A 20,564-nucleotide genomic window follows, 5' to 3' on the forward strand; every position below is an offset into this window, starting at 1 on the left:
TCCCCCAGGATTCCTGTGTCATCTACTCCCAGGTGAAGGGGGCTTACGCCGCAGCCCCTAAGCCCCAGCTCTTGGCTGCATCCACTCCTCACAGATGAGTCCACGCAGCTCCCGACTGCTGTCTCAGCCTCTGCACCCAAAGCCACCCTTGAGGGAGAAGGGACATCAAAGTGGGAAGATTTAAACCACCCAAGGCCACACCCAGCAACCTGTACATCAAGTGCCCACACCCTAGTCTGAACAGAACACAGGGTCCCGCAGGACTCCCGCCTATTTCCAAAATGACAGCCCTGGCCCAGTGGTCTTTTTCTTAATGACATGTTGCTCCCAACCCAAGGCCCATGATGTTGCCTGGCTTCCTTAATGAGCTTCAGCTTTGGTCACTATTCCGAGTCCTACTCCCATACACATCCCCACCATTCCTCCATGAGGACTGCACCTAAACTCTACCACGGATAACCTGCTTTCAGTGGGTGCTTTTCTCAGTTGCAGTCAGGCTGGTAAGGCTACAGTGGGCTCTGCCAAATGGGACAGCACACACCCCTGGAGACATGGACACTGGGCTCGTCATGGACCTCCCCATGATGGGACTGCATTCCACACTCCCACTGTCTGTCTGAAACTCTAAGCTCAGAATCTGACACCAGGATAATTTCTCTCCTGCCCAAGTAAGTGGATTTCACACCCTAGGTCCTAGATCCTTCCCATCCTGCCAGAAGTAACCCAGGACAGTCAAGGCCAGGAGGACCAGAGATGCAGATAGAATACATATTGAAATATAGGAGGTACTCTATTACTATTTGATTGATTGAATGAATGAATGAATGAATGAGGAAGATATTATAGGTCATTATGGTGTATTCCTACCCTCAAACTGGCATCTGCTCCAGTGTGCGCCCTAGGAAATCCAGGAAGTACTCTTTTCTCTTCCCTGAGTAGGAAATAAACTAAGAGAAAGAGTTTGAGTGAGGAAAGCTGTGTTCAGAAAGCAGGAAGCCTTCTCAAACTTTACAGTGCTTATGTAGGGAGGGTGGGAGGGAGATGCAAGAGGGAGGGGATATGGGGAAATATGTATACATATAGCTGATTCACTTTGTTATACAGCAGAAACTAACAAAATATTGTAAAGCAATTATACTCCAATAAACATGTTTAAAAAATAATAAAATAAAATAAAGTGCTTATGGGTAACCTGGAGATCTTGTTAAAATGCAGATTCTTATTCGCTGAGTCTGGGTGGAGGCTAAGATCCTGCGTCTGTAATAAGCTCCCACGTGATGCTAATGCTACTGACCCTAGGAGCATACTGAGCGCCCAGGACCATGAAGAAGTAGCGTGGGCTCTGGCTGCCCACTGCCCAGCTCCATGGGGGCCACTCACATAGATCACGTGCTCCCTGCACCATCCTTCCACTAGAACACCATCAGATCCTGCTGCTAAGAGGACTTCTCAGCAACATGCTGGGTTTCATCAGCCTCCCTGGGTCAGTAAAAAGTAGCTGCCGTCATCTTCGTTTCCCCACCTCAGGCCTCACACTTTCCCATAGAGGAAATGAATACACTGTGAATAAATATACCTCTTAGCTTTCTCCATTCAAAGTTGATCTATCTCGCCTCTGAGCCATGGGATGTTTTGATCCATTTTTATGATGTCCATCACACCTCATCTTGATCTCCACACTCCAGTGGATTGTACAGGGGGAATCGTTTCCGAGCCACATTGCCTGGATTAATAAAATCCTTGACGGGGCATTCATGGCCCTTCTCCATGTAGCACCACCTACTTCCCTCTCCAGCTTTTTCCGTGGTCATTGTGCTCCACACCCTACACTCAATCACCAGGTGATCTTCCCCATTTTCTAACATAGCCGCTCTGCACTTCCTCCTCTCAGCCTTTTCCATCATTTGCATATGCTGGAATCCTGCTCATTCATTGAGCCCCAAGTCAAATGTCAGCTGCTACTGGAAATGATCTGTCTTTGGACTCCCATAGCACTTGTATACCGTGAGACATGGCATCACTAATGGTTGATGTTTGGAGGGAACTTAGAGTTTATCTAAGCCACTTCTTTAATTTTGTGGTTGGAAATTGAGAACCAGAGAGGAAGAGCAACTAGCTGAAAATTAAATAACGAGTTAGTGGCAAAGCACATACTAAATTAAACCCAGGACTCGTGGTACCCAGGACGGTGCTCTTTCCTTTACACGGCTCCTCTGATACAGAGACGTGTGCATTTTTGTGTTTCCCCAACAAGACTGAGAGTTCCTTAAAAGGAAAGCCCAAGCAGCCAGCATGGTGCCTGGCATTCAATTGGTGCTCAATGAACTGTTGTTGAATTGGATGTCTATTAAATCCCCCTGATGAATAAACATCACCTCTACAAATTTGTCTATATCATTACCTGCTCCCTCTTAACCCAGAGAAGTGCAATACATGTCCTTCAATCTTAGAGTTTTTAATAATCCCAATAAAATCATTGCTACGAGGTCCACCTGTCAATTTGAGATGAATGCTGTGTATTGTTCAAAACAAGAACAAGATACTTGCATGAACTGCAGATATCTAAAATACCACATAAAACCCAATCAGTTGTCCCCACAAAACTTGCTCTCTTTACTGTGTTCTCTTTCTTCCTTCCTTCCTTCTCTCCTCCCACTCCTTCCCCTCTTCCTTCTCCCCCCTCCCCCTTCTTCTCCTTCTTCTTCTTCTTTTCTCTCTCTCTCTCCCTCCCTCCCTCTCTTTTCCTTCTTCTTCTTTTTCTACTTGAAGATAGCACTCTACCCAGTCACCCAAGACAGAAGATGCATAGCCATCTCTGAGTCTCTACATTGAATTGGTCACCCAAGCCAATCCAGTCAACTTTCCTTTCTTTCTTTCTTTCTTTCTTTCTTTCTTTCTTTCTTTCTTTCTTTCTTTCTTTCTTTCTTTCTTTCTTTCAGCTGCACCACACAGCATGCGGGATCCTAGTTCCCCGACCACCAGGGATCAAACACGGGCCCCCTGCAGTGGAAGCTTGTAGTCCTAACCACTGGACCACCAGGGAGTTCCCCGTCAACTTTATTTTCGAAATATCTCTCAAATCACATCCTCCTTTTAGTTCCCACTGCCACTTCCTTAGTACAGGCCTTCATCACCTACCACCAGGATTACGTAATAGCCTCAAAACTGGTTTCCCCACTTCCAGATTCTCTCTTTGCATAACCATCCCCAACAGATTTGCCAGCTGGACCTCCCAACAGAGTTGCTCATATGACCTTTCTAAAAACCAGCTCTATTTATTCCTCTGCTTGAAATCCTTCAATTATCCAGATTTCAGGCTCTATCGTTGGACACAAGGGTCTTCATGATTTAGTTCCAACTTACACTTTCAGCTCCATCTCCCCATATCCCCTTTAACAGACAAGAACACGCACCATGTGCTCCTGCCACGCGAACCTCTTTTCATTTCCTACACGCACCACCTCCTTTCAAGCAGCCATGGCTTTTTTCCTAGTAACTTTCCCCTTTCTGTTCTGTCAAACTCACTCATCTTTCAACACTTAGTTCAAATGTCAATACTCAGTGAGGCCTCATTTCTCTCTACAGGTTTCTATAACCTTTGGCATCTATGTTTCTTGTAGTCCTTACAAAAGTGTGTGTGCGCGTGTGTGTGTGCGTGCCCCCACGTGCTTCTCTCCCTGGACTACTTAAAGCCTCTCTAGGGTTGAGTGTTATGGTTAGTTCTATTTTATAACCCTCCCCTCATCCTCGCATCACGCCCAACACACAACACAGGGCCTGGTGAATCACAGATGCTCAATTCATAGTGAATAAATGAATGTGCAACAGTGTTGAATGGACTTTTCCTGTTTCCCTCAGAAAAACACTTAAGGCCCAAAGCTGAGCTCAACAGTTGATAGTAACTCACATGTTCTGAAGAGGAGCTTCTGGACACATCCCACAGGATTGACTCAGAAGTGGCCACACGACCCTTGGGTAGTCCCCTGGCTCCTCACACCTCCTCTATCAGCTGAGATCAGAGTTCATTGAAAGGGGTGATGGAGGAGATGGGTGGTCTGGTGAGGGGCACTGGGTGTTTTACTCTCCCTCCCAACTCCAGCCAGGGGAAGGCAGGACTCCTAGATAATGGCTTAAAGAAGGGAAGACAGCCCCTCATCTCACCACTCAAGGGGAACTGTTGAGCTTCAGGTAGAGAGCAGAGCCCAGGGAGAGAGCTTTTAAGAAATCTTAACACAAGAGCCCTGGGGTTTGGGGATGTTAGAGAGCACACGATTCCCCACTCCTCTCGTGGGAAGGGAGTTCCATTAGCACCACGCTCCTGGCCTCTAGTGGTCCAGCCCCTCTGTCTTCTTTTCTCATAGCCAAGAGCAGCCCACAGGAGCAAGTGTTCCCCTCTGCCTTAAGTTTTAAAAGACCTGCCTCTATAGAGGGATACTTACAGTTTCACAACCCCAACCTCAAGGTTTAGCATAGGAGGCTTCAAACCCTGAGAAACAAAAATAGAGAATTCAGGGGAGCAGGGCAGATGGCTCTATGCTTTGGTGGTGCTTACCAGGCAGAGATTATATGGGTTTTTTACCTTGGTTTTTTATGACAGTGTATTGGAGTTGGCTTTTGGCTGCTGAACTTGAGACAGGAGCTTTAAGTCTTAGGCTGTGGTGTTTTGTGGCAGGTCACTAGAACTAAGACGAGGTTTTGACCAAAGACTGTAGGGCTGGGGATACACACACTGACCATTAAGCAATGGTGAGCAAGTGCACTGGACTATTCTGGGTGCAGTGGCCCTGGACATGACTTACACTATTCCCATGGTTGTGAATTCAGGCAGCTGCTTCTGCCAGTCAAGGGTTCCAGGTCCTTATGGCACTTGGGGGCATGACTTGACAACACCTCCCTCACACACATTCCATGAACCTTCCACCTCCACTCCGGGGCTCCCCTATTGGGCTGAAGTGCAAATGTGCAGGGAAGTTAACTTTGGGATATTGAAGGCAATGGATAACTGTTGCTCCTTTTCTCCTCTCCACAGCCCCCTCCTTAAATGCACCATTCAGAGATGTAAAAGCTTTATTTATATGACCTCTCCGAGGACTCCTTGAGTGACCGAGCAATCAACCTATTGCAAAACTGTGGCCAAGTTGGGTCTACACATCTTAAATGTGTTCTTCTTTCCCAGCCTCCCTCCTATTCCCTCTCCCTTCCGCTTCCCTGGGATTATACTCACCCACAGTGTGTTAGCACATGAGCTTCTCCTTCAGGCTATCTTCTAGGTGAGAGTCAAGGGCCCCAGCAAAGCCAGCAACCTTGAAAAAGGGACCACTGTCCTTCAACAGATTGGCTTTCTTGAACAGCCGTGGCTGTGACCAAGCTTCAGCCATAAAACAGAACCTTTTCATTCAAGGCCTTTGATATATTGGGAGCCAGGGCAATATTTTCTGCTTTCAGTGCAAGGCAGCTGACTTCCATGTATGTCACAGAGCTTTTCAAGCTGTTAGGTGTTAGGGTCTTGCCAAGGTAGGAAGGGCTGGGTCTGCTGACCCAACCTCAGCTGAGTCTTTTAACAAGGACACCAGAGATATGAGCCTGAGCTGTATCCCCGTGCTGCCTTACAGAGCGAGAGGAGAGACATTTGTCTCCACTACAGCACTGCAACTAACACAAAGACAGACAAGGGGAGCGCATTCCCTAGAAGGAGGGTTTTTAGGCCTAACTGCAAATCGAGAGATGACAACAGCGAGAGCAGCTCAGGACTAAAGGAAAAGATCTGTTCACCATCTGTGATGGAGGCCACATTACCCAACAAAGCTCATACCCAATGCCGCTCTGAGAAGGTGGTAGCACCAGGCTCAAAAAAAGGAAATTTTAAAATTCTTCAGTGGAAAAGGAAGGTACCACTTAGGTGAATTGTATCCCTTTCCCAGCATGGTGAATTCATAGTAGCAAAACAAAACTTAAGATTTCTTCCACTTTAGTTAAAATTACAGACTCTAGACTTTATAACAATTTCATTATGGTGAAAAGATCTTTTCCATTTACCCTCTGTGATTCAGACACCAGTTTCTTTGGCAATGCTAAATGCTGGTCTCTGGGGACATAATTTTGTTAGGATAAATGTTTTAGGACCTTGAGATTGGCTTCTTTTCTAAAGTCAGTAAGTCTAGGACCCGTGCTATGATACACTGAAATGTCCTATTAACTCTCTGGATTCTTTTAAATAGTGTCTTAGTCTGCTCAGGCTGCTATAACAAAAATACCATAGACAGAGTGGCTTAAAAACAACAGAAATTTACTTCTTACAGTTCTGGAAGCTGAGACGTCCACAATCAAGGTGCCCGCAGATTTAGTGTCAGGTGAGGGCCTGCTTCCTGGTTCTTAGACATGTTCCCACATGGCAGAAGAGGCAAAGGAGCTCCCTGGGGTCTCTTTTATAAGGGCAAAATCCCCTATGAGGGATTGTGTGTTGGATTCGACATAGATGAAGATGCACTGGAAATATTTAATAGGAATGTAGAAGAGTTTGAGTTAACAAATGTTGACATGGTTCAGTGTGATGTGTGCTCATTATCTAACAGAATGTCCAAGTCATTTGATACAGTAATTAAGAATCCTCCCACGGGACCAAAAATAATAAAGGGATAGATATGGCCTTTCTGAAGACTGCTTTGGAAATGGCAAGAACAGCAGTATATTCTTTACACAAATCCTCAACTAGAGAACATATTCAAAAGAAAGCTGCAGAATGGAAAATCAAGATAGATATTATTGCAGAGCTACAATATAACCTGCGAGCATCATACAAGATTCACAAAAGAAAATCAGTGGACATTGAAGTGGACCTAACTCAGTTTTCTTTTTAAAAGCCTCCAAAGACAAAAGCAGCTTAAAATCTAATTAAAATGAATTAAAAATATGTTTACTAAAAACAAAACAAAAAAAAAGCTGCGGTCTCAGCCATCTTCTGCCCTCATGGTCCTCTGCCCTCATGACCTAATCACCTCCCAAAGACCCTCACCTCCTAATACCATCACATTGGGGATTAGGTTTCAACATATGAATTTGGAGGGGACACAAACATTCAGTATATAGCAAATAGTAAGGTACATCATCTATGAGTTTGCCTTGGGATAATTTGAGCATGAAAAATAATATTACTAGTAATAAACGAGAACACAGTAAGAATTTATGAGATAATTATTCTCAAAGGAAAAAAAAGAGCAGTCAAAATCTCTTATTTACAGAAGACAACAAATAATAAATGTAGAAGGAATGTTGACATTAGGAAATAACCACTTTGCAATCCCATGGTAACAATTGATTCAGGCAAGGATCACCCATGGATGTTAAAATTACTGGGTAAGAGGTTGCTAGGCAACAAGAGATCCACAGGGTCTCAATGCATCACCACCCACAGTACAAAAGGGGAAATGTACCTTTACAACGGAGAGATCTGGCAGCTCCCATCTTCAGTAAGTGATCAAATGTGGCATCACTGGTAGTGGGGGCACTGACCCTCGGTGATCTCTAATGTGGTGCAGTGGGAAGTCCAGTCTCACCTTCAGAGTGCTCTTATCAAAGAAGCTAACCCAGAACCTACTTGAGGAGACAAATTCAGAATGTGGGCCATTCTGAGAGAGATTCCCCAAAACTGTCAATGTCACAAAAGATGAAAACAAAAGGGCAGTGAGACAAAGGGAGACTGAAAAGACACACTTAATAGGAACCTTGATTGGATTCTTGATCAAAAAAAAAAAAAAAACCATAGGAGAAATTAGGGAAAATTTAATATGGACTATATATTATTGATAATATTGAATCAATAACCTGATATTACTTTATAAATATTTTTGAAAATATTCAAAATACTTTCAGACGATTCAGTAAACATTTTTTAAATCGTGTGTGTGTGTGAGAGAGAGAGAGAGAGAGAGAAAGAGAACAAATTTGACAAAAAGTTGGTGAATGCAAGGAAGGGCATGCCAGTGTTCATTGTACTATTCTCTCTTCCAGCTTTTCTGAGATTTGCATACTTTTAAAATAAAGCATCAGGTAGGGGAGAAGTACCTCAGACACTTGGCATTGAATTGATAGGTGCCCTGAGATGCTGATAGAACTTCACCCAGCCCTGTGAGCCACCGTCTCCACTACATGTGTCGCGAGAATCCTGCTTGGCCCAGGCACTGAGACACCCTGGCCAAGGACAGAGCCACACAGGACATTGAGGATGATGACTGGGGTTTTTAACTTAAAATATTTTACTTTAATTTCCTTGGGAATTTAATTTTTGAGCTGTCATTCTTCCCTGGGGATTTCCTAACGGAATGGAGTTTGTTTTCAACATCAGAGTATCTTTGTGTTGGCATGTTATGATTGGAGAAGTAAATGATGTCATCAGACCTCAATGCAGAACCTCTAATTAATAGACGGTTAGGAAATACGGATGAAATAACTAGGGGCAGGTAATAGAACAGAGAGGAAACTCTCAGGTTCACGTACACTGTGAGCTGGAGTGGACTCTCGTTAGTTCACTGTTCTGACCCATTTCAGAGCTCTCTACAAAACCTGAGCTGCTCAGCTCTGCTCCCAGAAGACTGCACAGAGGAGGAATATTTGGTTTGGGGATGCAGCCTCACATAGATGGCATCGTAGATATTCTTTCTGCTGCCCACATCCGTGATCGACCACAGGCTTAATGGATAAGCACAGTGAGCTGAACAAAAATCTAGGGAACATTGTAATTTTCCCTAAACACCACTTATTCTTCCCCAGTTAGTGGATAATGGCCATTTGTTCACATCTTAACTGGTGAATCTATTATATCCAAGTTATAGACATGGGAATTTGTTCCCTTTCTCCTTCCTCTTTACTCAGGACCAGTATAAGCCTGCACTCTAGATAAGTGTGTCTTCTCTGAAGACTGAAACTTTCCCTCAGGTGGGTTGTCTCAAGTTCCAGCCTGGAAAGGGGTAGTTAGCCAGCCCATTTGGTTCTCACTCCTCAGCTTTATTAATAATTGCATTAGGATTCTCCAGATAAACAGAACTAATAGATGACCTATCTATCTATCTATCTAGAAGAGAGATTGATTTATTATAAGGAATTGGCTCATGTGATTATGGAGGCTGACAAGTCCCCAGATTTGCATTTGGAAAACTGGGGACCCAGAAGAGCTGATGGTGTAATTCCAGTCCAAATGCCAGCAGGTTAGAGACCTAGGAAGAGCCAAGATTTCAATTTGAGTCCAAGAAAGGAAGAAAACCGATGTCCTTGATTGAAGCTAGTCAAGCAGGAGAAATTGTCTCTCACTTGGAAGAGGGTCAGCCTTTTTTTTTTGATCAGGCCTTCAACTGATTGGATGAGGCCCACTTACATTAAGGAAGGCAATCTGCTTTACTCAGTCTATCAATTTAAATGTTAATCTCATCCAAAAACACCCCCACAGATATACCCAGACTAACGTTTGTACAAATGTCTGGGCACCCTATGGCTCTATCAATTTGACGTATAAAATTTATCATCACGATCATAAAGGTGGTCAACTGGCTCCAATATATCTTTTGGTTTGTCTCTCGATTGGTTCAGAGCTCTGACAGGGAAGAGTGGTGTTATTTGGGGGGTGTCCTCAAAGAAGAGAGGTACCTGTCTGGCCTCCCTCACTTTGGTAGTTAAAAGAATGTCAAACATTTCAAGGGCACACCTGTTTTCTCTTTCTGTTTTGTCCTTTGTTCCTCCTCAAGGTCTGTCTTTCTCTTTGACATCTGGCTGGCCTGCACAAAATCTCCAGATTTAACTCTTTCTACGTCAACTAGCCAACCTTGTTGTCTTTCCCCTCTTCCAATCTCCTCTGATCAATACAGCCCACTCATCAGAGACCTAACTCATAAGAAAAGCTACTATTTATTGAAGAATTAATAAATATAAGGCAGCATGCTAGGCATTATGCTAGATATGGAAGCAACCTAGATGTCCATCAACAGATGAATGGATAAAGAAGATGTGGTATATATATACAATGGAATACTAGTCAGCCATAAAAAAGAATGAAATAACGCCATTTTGCAGCAACATGGATGGACCTAGAGATTATCATACAAAGTGAAGAAAGTCAAACAAAGACAAATATCATGTGATATCACTTATATGTGGAATCTTTAAAAATGATACAAATGAACTTATTTACAAAATAGAAACAGATGCACAGACATAGAAAAGAAACTTATGGTTACCAAAGGCGAAAGGGAGAGAGGGATAAATTAGGAGTTTGGGATTAACATATACATGTAACTATATATAACATAGATAACCAACAAGGACTTATTGTATATCACAGGAAACTATACTCAATACTTTGTAATAAACTATAAGGGAAAACAATCTGAAAAAGAATATATATGTATAACTGAATATATATATTATATAATGTATATATAACTGAATCACTTTGCTGTACACCTGAAACTAACACAACTTTGTAAATCAACTATACTTCAATTTAAAAATTTTTTAAATAAATAGATAAATAAATTTTAGCCATAACAAGCAAAGAGCGCACATTAGTAAGTTGGAGCTAGCATCAAAGTCCATGCTCTTAGCCTCTTCATCCAATGTCCTTGCAGGGTTTCATGGGTCACTAGTCTTGTTTGGAGAGAGACATTTGTGAAGAAGCAAAGAGCAGATGAGAGCTGAAGTCAGAGGCCTGGCTCCTGTATGGCCCTACCGCCCACTATCCAGCCTCTCCAAGCTCTGCTTACCTCACCTGTAAAACAGGAAAATAATATCAGCTGCTTGCCTGGAGTACTTATTGAAAGAGATAATGTTTGTATAAACCCTGTGCAGGTGTTCTCAGAGCAGGTGGCGAGGTACTTGCATTCATTACGAAGTTTGCATTGCTGTCTGCCTTTATTGGTCCCTACTCCATCATTACAGTGAAACAGCTGCTGAACTACCAAAAAGATACTCCAGAAGAAAATAGTGGAAAATAGCTTGTTAACCTTTTTAATGTGAAAGGAATGGGATAATTAGGTGGGAGGTGTGAGAATACATATATTTAGCATTTCAGGGAATGACATATGTAATTTGGGTTTTATCTGGTCATTTAGCAGAGAAATAAAAGCAAAGGGGTGATTTTGCTAGACATACTCTCCCACGTCTCTTACTGACAAAAGATCATGTTGTTTGCTCACAAGAGGGCTTTGAATAAATTCTAATTCCTTGGGCCAGAGCCCAGCATATCCTGTAGCTCTAGGTTTTCTGGTACCAGGCTGCTGAAGAGATCAAGGGCTGGGGGGTGGGAGAAAATGAGAGTGCTTAGGCTGATGGGTACTTCAGGGCTGTTTCTCCATGCTCCAGCCCTCAGCCTCCCTTCCTGCCTGACCATCGCCATTCTCATTCAGATCTCTCCTGTGCTTATTCCACACCTCTGAACTCACATGTCCACCTGTGTCTCCAAGTGGAGAACCACAGTGCAAACCTGATGGATAAGTCTGGTCCAGAGCTGGCCATGTGGCCATGTCAGTGAGAAGGGGTGGAAATTAGAAGAAGAGATGAAAGAGTAAGGTTGAGAGGAAGGTGTCCCTCACTTACCCTCCTTTCATTGGTCCAGGCTGCTCTCTCTCAGTCAAGGATACTACATTGCCTTGGCAAAAATAGAATACGTTCTGTGGGGGAGGGGAAAGAGGTTCTGTGACCATAACCATGGAGTAATAGGGGTATAAGGAGGGTCAGGGAATGGCCCAGAGGGACCCAGCGGGACCAGAGATTCCAGGGCTGTGACTCAGGCTTTGAGGGATGGGAGAGACCAGGAGGAGGTGAGTCATCTAATTATCAAATCTTATTATTAGAGGAGAACTTGAAGGTCATCCACTATTAATGCTTTTCTCATGCTTGGGTCCCTCTGCATTATCCTTCCTGAGACATCATCCAGCCTATGCTGGAATACCTCCAGGGAACTCAGCACCTCATATGGTCTGAAATTACAGAAGGTTGGAGCTGGAAAGAAGCCTTGAGACCAGCAGGTCCAGTGAATGCTGGGGTGGGAAATCCTCATGAGTCCTGATAGCCTTGCACTCTGGAAGTCACCCCCCTGTAACTCTTAACTTTAAGGAGATTCTGCTCCCTGGGCTTATTAACCAAATTGCCTCCTCCTGGTGTCACCTTCAAATAGCTGGGCCAGCGGAGTATGCAAGTGTGGGAGAACCCCAGCTCTCCTCACTGCCATTCATTCATTCATTCACCAAATTTTACTTTGTGCCTGCAACTGAGTCAGGCACCGCACTAGGCACTTGGAATACATCAGTGAATACACCAGATCAAGACTCTGCCTTCAAGGAGAGCTGACAATCTAGCAGAGGAAAAGATACTAAACAATAAACATGAAAAATAAGTAACGTGTGTAGTAATTTAGAGGGTGGTATGTGCCATGGAGAAGGAAGAAGAAGTAGAGCAGAGCAAGGAGCATCAGGAGTGGCCAGGGCAGGCTGCAGTTTTAAGTAAGGTGACCGTGGAAGTCCTCCTTGGGAAGGTGACGTCTGAGCAAAGGCATGATAGGTTCATCGGACGGACAATGGGTCTCTGAGGGAGGAGAGTCCTGGAAAGAGGGCATAGGCTGCAAGGCAGGATCATACCTGACAAGTCTGAGGATAGATGGCAGGGAACAATGGTGGAGGCGGAGAAACCAGTTAGGAGGCTGTGCATGGTCCAGGTGAGAGATGATGATGGCTCCCACAAGGGTGGAGACGGTGGTGGTGGTCAGAAGGGGTAGGATACTGGCGACATTTTGGACATAGAGTACACAGGATTTCCTAATGGCTTGGATGTGGACTACAAGAAAAAGAAAAGAAATCAATGTGACTCTAAAATGGTTGACCTGAGCAACTAGAAAGATGACAACTCCATCCTGAGCTGGAGACTGGTGGGAGTGAAACAAGTCTGGGAGAGAAGATGAGGAGTTTAGTTTTGAACAAGTTGCCTTTGAGATGTGTATTGGACATGCAAGCGGGGATGTCAAGTAGACAGTCAGGGATGGAAGTCTGGGCTTAGAAGAGAGGTCTGGAGACACGCACATGGGAGTCATTGGCATAAAAGACAGCACAATATCATCAAGGGAGTGCCCAGTGGCAGAGGGTCCTTCAGGTCCTTCATGACCACTTTAGAAACATGTTTTGGCTGCCATGTTTCAGGATGGCCGAGTGGTCAATGAGCACACTAATATATGCCTCTCCCTCTCCAAATCCACCAAATATTAATTTTTATCATTTATTGGTGACTGACCTAAAAGTTCCACATGTATTATCTTAGCCCATCCCAAAATAACCAAGGAGGGAGCTGTATTATGCCCATTTTATAGAGGAGGACACCAAGACCCTGCACACACAGTTGTTCAAACCACAGAACGATAAACGATGAAGCCAGGTTTCAAACTCAGGAGGCCAACTCTTAACTGCTATGTTATACGGGAGTTATGTGCTCTAGCAAATCTGTACGTTAGCAATACAAACAAATCCAAAAGAGAAAATGACCCACATCCAAGAAAACGTGGGACTCAGGTGTGCAGTGAAAAAATCCTAAACTGACAACAGCATAGCAGCCCTAGAAAGTAATTGGTCCAAAGACAGAGGGCTCTGTGAAGATTGTGTTCAGAAAGCAAGCCACTTCTCCTATGCAAATTATGTGAATAAGAACTCAAAATAAATATCCTAAGCAGGTCTTTGTTAATTCTAAACAATAAGATGAAGATATGTGATTCTCCAATAACAACAAGTAAAATGACAATTAGAAACCTTGGGAAAAACCCAGTCTAAGAAAGTCATGGTTCAAATTTGGTGCAAACTAAACTGTGGGATAATTGTGAGTAAACAACGGAGTGGAAGGAAATAGGACTTCATTCATAGAACGTTCCCCTTTTAGTGGCCAAGGTTTAATTACATGTTACTTTCTTTCCTTTTCTGTGGGCCTAATCACAACTCTTGGTTCTACAGTAAATAGTGTTTATATAATCATAATGCCGTAAATACTATTTAAGGGGTTTCAGTTTTCAGAATCAACCCAAAGCATAGAACACTTAATTATGGTTACTTTAGCATTTAACTGCTATAAACATGCTCAATATAAAAATGATAGTATGGCTGACAGAAATCTGGAGGAGGAGAGTGGAGGGACATCTACATGCACTGATTTCCTTGTCTTGTGTAGTGGAAAATCAGTAGATTTTGTCTAAAGATGATACATCAAGAAATAGAGATTTAAGTACACTCTTAAATCATATATCTGACCACTGGAAAACCTAGTAACATTACAGATCGAAACCAGGAAGTAGAGGGGGCAGGAAGAAAGGAAGCCCATATAATGCCCTAAATTCTTTACCTTTCCTGCAAGGTAGTTAATAGATACTACCTAAAGTTGGTAAATCAAGAGTTTACACATATTGCCATGTTATTTACATTTGTGTGCTAGTAACCAGACGACTCAGAAATTGTTCATTGCAGTCGTAAATGTGGAGCAATAAGGAAGAGAAACTTTAGTTTCTTTCATTGAATGCCTTTATCTATTGTTTGAGTTTTAAACACGAGCATGTATCCTTTACACATGAATATGTCTATTTAGTATGGAGGTTATTACGGCACACTGAAAATTCAAAGTAAAGCCATAGTTCTAACTAGTGACCACTAGTCATCACTGGTTTCCTGGCTGGTGCCAGGCCTGGGAGCAGAGTCCCCAGTAACAACCTGGGGGAGCTGCCTCCTGTCTCCTTGGGGCCTGGATAGGGAAGCAGGACAGAGGGAGGCAGCAGCTGGAGGCCAGTGGCTTTGCCCGCAGCAGGAGCTGGCATTCTGTGCACAGCCAGTGGTGCCTCAGATATGGGCAGCCTCAGGCTGGATAGTGGGGAGCACACAACTCCCCTGTGTAATGAGGGTCCTTTCCGGGCCAACGAATTCAGCGCTGCTGATAGGGGAACAGGATGCAAAGTGACAAGTAGGTCTCCTGATTGTTCGCTCTCAACTCCCGCCTAAATACAACCCGTGGTCTTCCTGTTCATCCTTAGCCTCTATGCACATTCCGCTCACCCACCCAGCCACCCCCTAACACACACACACACACACCCCTATCAGTGGCAAATCAGAGCTTTAGCATCAAAAGGTTGGCACAGACCGCTCTTCAGGCAGCTTAGGTCGTAGACGGCTGGTGCCCGTGAAGGAAGATAGACCGCGGGACTTCAATACTCAGACTCGCCACCAGGAGGAGCTTTACTAACATTTAGATGAGTTTGTGCGGAAATGTTTTTAGATAAGTTATTTAAGTCACAAAAAAATAATTAGGGTAAAAATAAAAGGTGATTTGGAAATTTTCACAGGTTGATACAAACAATTCAGCAGTAAAGTTATCAAACTTTTAAAGTGCATGGTGTTCAAGGACTTATTTTTAATGCTGAAAAGATAATTGTGGTGTCAAGGGAACAATTTCACTGTTCTTTTCCAACAACGACAAAAAAAATTTTTAAGTAATTTCTGAATTTTTAAAAATGAAAACCTAAACCCAATGTAGTGATTTTGTAATTTGGTAATCACTTTGTAGTGATTTGGTAATTACTGTCTTCCACCTCACAAACAAACTCTGCCCCATCTCCAGCTCCCACTAAGGGTGAAAAAATACACCTGAGACTTTTGGCCATGACCCCCCACCCGGTCTCCCCTTTCTTATGTTGGCAGCTACCCCAGGGCTTGCAGCCCATGAGGTTTTCACAAAAACTCTCAGCAGCTATTAAGCCTCAGGTTACACCTGTAGGGGTTATTGAACTTTATACCTTGCCTACTTTTGTATCCCTAGCCTATATCCCCTGAATAAAGACCAGTAAAATCCCGAAAACAGAGAGGCCCAGGAATAGGCAGGCACAAGGGAGCTGGCTCCAAAGTCAGGGTTAAGGGAAGAGAAAAGCTCATTTAAAGTGGCTGGTGAACACTTCAAAGGGAAAGAAAAAAAAGTTAGGCCCTGGGTCCTGTGGGAGGGAAGGGGTTGGGTCCAGAGAGGTCTGGGATTCCTACAGGAAGGCCGGTGGGACCACCAGACACCCTTCAGACTCTCATTCCACAGAGGGACTGGGGGCCACATTCATGAGGTCACTGGCCTCAAAACGCAAGGGATCTTCAGTTTCCGTCCTTCCTCTAAGGCCCTTGAAAGCCACTAACCCTGTGTGGTGCATACAAATTGCACAGGCCACCACACAGGGGCGTGGAAATGTAACAGGCGCAGGGCTCAGGTGACCAAAAGTAAGGCATGTGGCAGCTGTGTGGCCAGTGGGTGAGGCAGGCGGTCAGGTCTCCAGAGGCAGCTTCATTGTCCACAGTGTTTTCTAGAAGACCCAGTGATGCCAAGCAGGTGGTCGAGCATCAGAGCAAGATGTTCCACAACAGGAAGTACTAAATGAAAGATACGAAGCTTGAGAAAAATTCACATCAAGAAAATACATAAAAAATCCAAAGGATCATTTCAAAACTGGGCTCTGGGTTCCTGAACCCCTGACAGATGCGGACAGCACCCTTCTCAGAGGTTCCCACCATTCTAGGCCATCTCACACACCCTCCACCTCCGCCCATTCTGGTAAGAGGCTATTTGTAAAAGCAAAACCAGAAACAGAAACCAAAAAATTAAAACATGATAATAAAATATTGTCATGTGGACTTGAAGAAACTGTCAGATATCGCTGCCCTTGGCACAGCTGTGTAAGAATGCACAACACAGATTCTCACACGTCCCTTTTGGGGTCAGCTTGCTACTGTCTTGTGAAGATAATAACCATTTTCCCAAGGGGAATGTCAACTTTTTGATCATCAATGACCTAATGTCTGAAACCTCAAAAACTCCCCACTTGGATGCAAAAGGCTTTCACAGAATATTTTCTACATTTTATTCTTTGTGAAAAGCTATTTTCCTAAGACTGACAATCCAAGTAATAGAATGAGTTCTTTCAAACAAACAGAAAAACAAACAAACAAAAAACCCTCAAGACAAATGATGGGAAGCAGCCTCAGTCTGACAAATGAACTCAGGAAAGCCTCGTTTCCTCTGGGCAGGCGTCCACAGAGCCATTCTTGATGGAGAATTTATACTTTCCCTCCCTCACAACCAGACCATCACTCCAGTCTGGCCATCTACATATAATTGCAAAAGGGCCCTTGGTAATATTGTGGAAAGATGGAAAGATGCTTGACTAGGACATAAATACCAGTGTTCAATGTCTGTAAGAACATCAGCTTGCCCCAGCACATACGGAAGAATTTATCACCCAGTCAGGCAAAAGCTAAACTCTGTCGGTCCATTAACCCGTGAAGTCAGCAAAGGAGCGTGCCTGTATTAAAAGAAAAGGAGGGTTGTAAAAAGACTGAGCAAAGCCAGAAGCATCCAGAAAGAAAGCTGCTGGCTAGGACTGTAGCAGGAAGGGGAGGCAAGTTGGCTCAGAGTTTCTCACCCGGACTTCTTCCTGGTCTTTGGACCGACATCCACAAACATACCAGAAAATTTGCCCTGGTGCCCCACTTGAAGGAGCCAAGAAACATTCATCCTGATGGAAGAAAGTGCGCCTGCCTCCAGAACCCTCCAGAGGGGACAAGTGTGTGTGTGTGTGTGTGTGTGTGTGTGTGTGTGTGTGTGTGTGTGTGTTTCTCTAGCCAAGGGCAAGAGGTGAGAAGAGTAGAGGAGACAACTTCCTTTTATTAATTCACTTGCTTTGTTAGCCGTGATGATGGAAAGGCTCCAAAAGGGTTAGGGTTTCCTTAAAGCAGAGGCATGTCTCTTTCTTTCCCTTCATTCAACCCTTGTCATTTTAGTCATACCATCGGCACACAGGCTTACGATCTCATTATAGAAAGGTACCAGAGTGTCAATACCACACATCGGCGCACAGGGGTCCCCACAGTGCTGTCACACCTTGGCGTCACTGGACATTGTTACCACTTGGCAGACCTCAAGCCCCTTCATGAAAGGGTCGGCTTCTGATAGTGGCTGGGAAGCTGGGCCTGCGTGGTAGGCACCCTCAGAGTCTGAGCAGACAAAGCCTCACTTCCCCCCAGGGCATAAGAACCATCCAGGACACCGTGGGTCTTTGCAAGCTCTCTGGACACCTGTGGACATCCCCAGGCTCACATGTAAGGAGCCGCTGGGGCAGGTTCCCTCCCATCCCCAGAATCGGTTTTCATTGAGACAGATGTTTCCTGTGAGTATCCTCATGCTGTAAGTCAGTGACTTTTTGTCTTCTGACAACATGTTTCTCTCACTGGAAAGCCATTTTCACACACACACACACACACACGTGCACACACACACACACTCATTTTTAATCACATCTCAAGCATCTTCAATGCTTGAGAAGACTGGTAGAGAACCATTAACATTGGTTGGGATTGCCAGGCAGTCTGCTAGGCTCACTCCCCAGCTAAGCAACTTACAACACATACCAACCTCACAAGACACATGATTCAAAGCTTTGTATTTGTAAATGTATAAATTACTGCATGCTCGAGACCTTCTGAAGACCACTGATGTTAAATTACAGCTTTCCAAAGGTCATGATAGTCTTTACAGTGTTCCCTCCTCAGCAGCCCATGCCTGATCCCACTCCCGCAGCCACGCAAGCTTTCCCCCGCAAGTCACAGACCGCCCCGAAAAAGTTGTCTGTACCATCACGAAGGCACCAAACACTTCTGGACTTTTCACAACTGTCTTTTTGCAACCTTGGGTGCAGGAGAGGGAGAGGGGGGTGGTTGCCACATGATTGTTCTCTATCAGCTCCATAAATTTTATAAATCCAAACAATCTTTATAATCCAAACTTTTCAACAATATTTAACAGCATAAGCCCCCTCCCAGTCCAACCAGATGGGCCACTTTGGCCCTTGCCTGTAACTGTAGCTACATTGCAGTAACTGTAGCTCACCTCTGCTGAGGTCCCCCATGTGTCTGGCACTGAGCTGGGCACCTCACTGCACTTATTACATCCAACCGTATTAGTTGCAGGTGCAACTAATACATTCATATTCTCATTTTAGAGAAAAAGGAAGCAGAGGCTCAGTGAAGTTCACTACCCTGCCTAAGCTCACCCAGTTAGAAAGTGACAGAGCTGGGCCTGTGTCTGCAGAGCCTACACGGTCACCTGCTTTCAGAGAGCACCTCCAGGGGGTCCAGCGCATGTGGGCCCCACAAAACCTTGCCCCATCCCCAGGCCACACAAACTCCCTCCCATCCTTGTGCAACATCAGACCCACCCACGTCTCCATAGGGACCATTCCTGCCCCTAAAGGGAAACCCTGGGATTGCACTCAATAATGCTACCGTGCTGCCAGGGGCTCCCAAGTGAGCCCAACGGTCAGACTCCCTGAAGAAGTCTGATGTGTTACCGAACCAAACTTGGGTTCGCTCATCCACGTGCAATAAAGCCAACCTACTAACACTGGGTTCTGGTGAAGGAAAGTGCAGCGTTTATTGTAAGGCGCCAGACAAGGAGTTTGGGGCAGCTAATGCTCACAAAGCCTGAACTCCCAGATGGGCTTCAGGGAGGCATTTTTAAAGACCAGCTGAGGGAGGGGAGTCGCAGGGTGTATGATCAGCTTGTGCACAATTCTCTGATTGGTTGATGGTGAGGTAATAGGGTGGTGCCACAGGGGTTAACATTATCAATCCTCGGGCTCCACTAGGTCTGGGGGTTACATGCTCATGGTCATCAAGTAGTTAACTTCTTCCACTGGTGGGGGTTTTAGCATCTGTAAAACAGCTCAGGAAATGTGCATGAGATACCGTTATCTAGGTACTTCAGAGAAGAACTAAAGCAGAGGACATAGGGTCCTGCTCGGTTACACATGCTCCCTGGGCTCAAGGTCTCAGTGTCACTTGATCCTGAGGAAATTATTGTCAAGTTCAGTCAGGTCACACACATTCTACAGTTGATTGTTTGCAGGCAGGAAACTAATCATGGAGAGGATGGTCGGGTCACCCAGTGTAACAGTTGGATCTCAGGGCTTAGATCAGGTAGATTTTCCAGGGTGGGCAACATCTCTCTCAAATAGCACAGATCCAGGGCCTGCAACACAGGGGCTCTGCGGCCAGGTGTCCAGTTCCAAGGAAAGTGCTCGGGCCATCGCTGAGAAGGGCTTTGTAGAAACTCTTTGCACCTGATCTCTCCCCAATTCTGAAGAACCTGCAACAGCGAGGCCTTCACGCTCCTCTGAATGTATTAGGCAGCCTTCTTCATTTAATGAGAATTCTCTTATTCTGCCCCCACTCTCCAGGTCTGCAGGGACCTTGGCAGTTCCTTTGTTTTGTTTTGTTTTGTTTTGAACATTTCTTTAGAGTGCAAGTTCTTCTTGTCTCAGGCTCCCTGTAACTCTTTTCTGTATAAATAGGACCTTGGTCATAGCAGTACTTGTGATGAATATCTCATATCCTTTTAACTGCATTTTGTCCGTGACCTTTCTAAATTTATCACATTTGTTTTAAACAATCTTATATTGTCGTGACTCTCCTTCTCAGACTTTGTGGATTTTCCCCTAAGGCACCATAGTTGATGGGCCTTCCACTTATGAG

At 44.5% G+C, this 20,564-nt stretch overlaps 1 protein-coding gene and 1 long non-coding RNA gene across 2 annotated transcripts in view; one reads left to right on the forward strand and one right to left on the reverse strand.

Annotated features, from left to right (window-relative positions):
- Positions 1-2,835, forward strand: part of FCRL5 (Fc receptor like 5) — a gene marked incomplete at its 5' end in the record, with an annotated part of 60,828 nt that extends 57,993 nt beyond the window's left edge. The window contains one exon of the mRNA XM_082414627.1: positions 9-2,835. Coding sequence (XP_082270753.1) covers positions 9-98 — 90 coding nt within the window. The 3' untranslated portion in view covers positions 99-2,835. The remainder of the gene's footprint in view (positions 1-8) is intronic.
- Positions 1-20,564, reverse strand: part of LOC309645634 — a 215,791-nt gene that overhangs the window by 147,505 nt on the left and 47,722 nt on the right. The window lies entirely within an intron of this gene.

Source organism: Balaenoptera physalus, assembly GCF_965194825.1.
Source record: "Balaenoptera physalus genome assembly, chromosome: 1".
Lineage (NCBI taxonomy): Eukaryota > Metazoa > Chordata > Mammalia > Artiodactyla > Balaenopteridae > Balaenoptera > Balaenoptera physalus.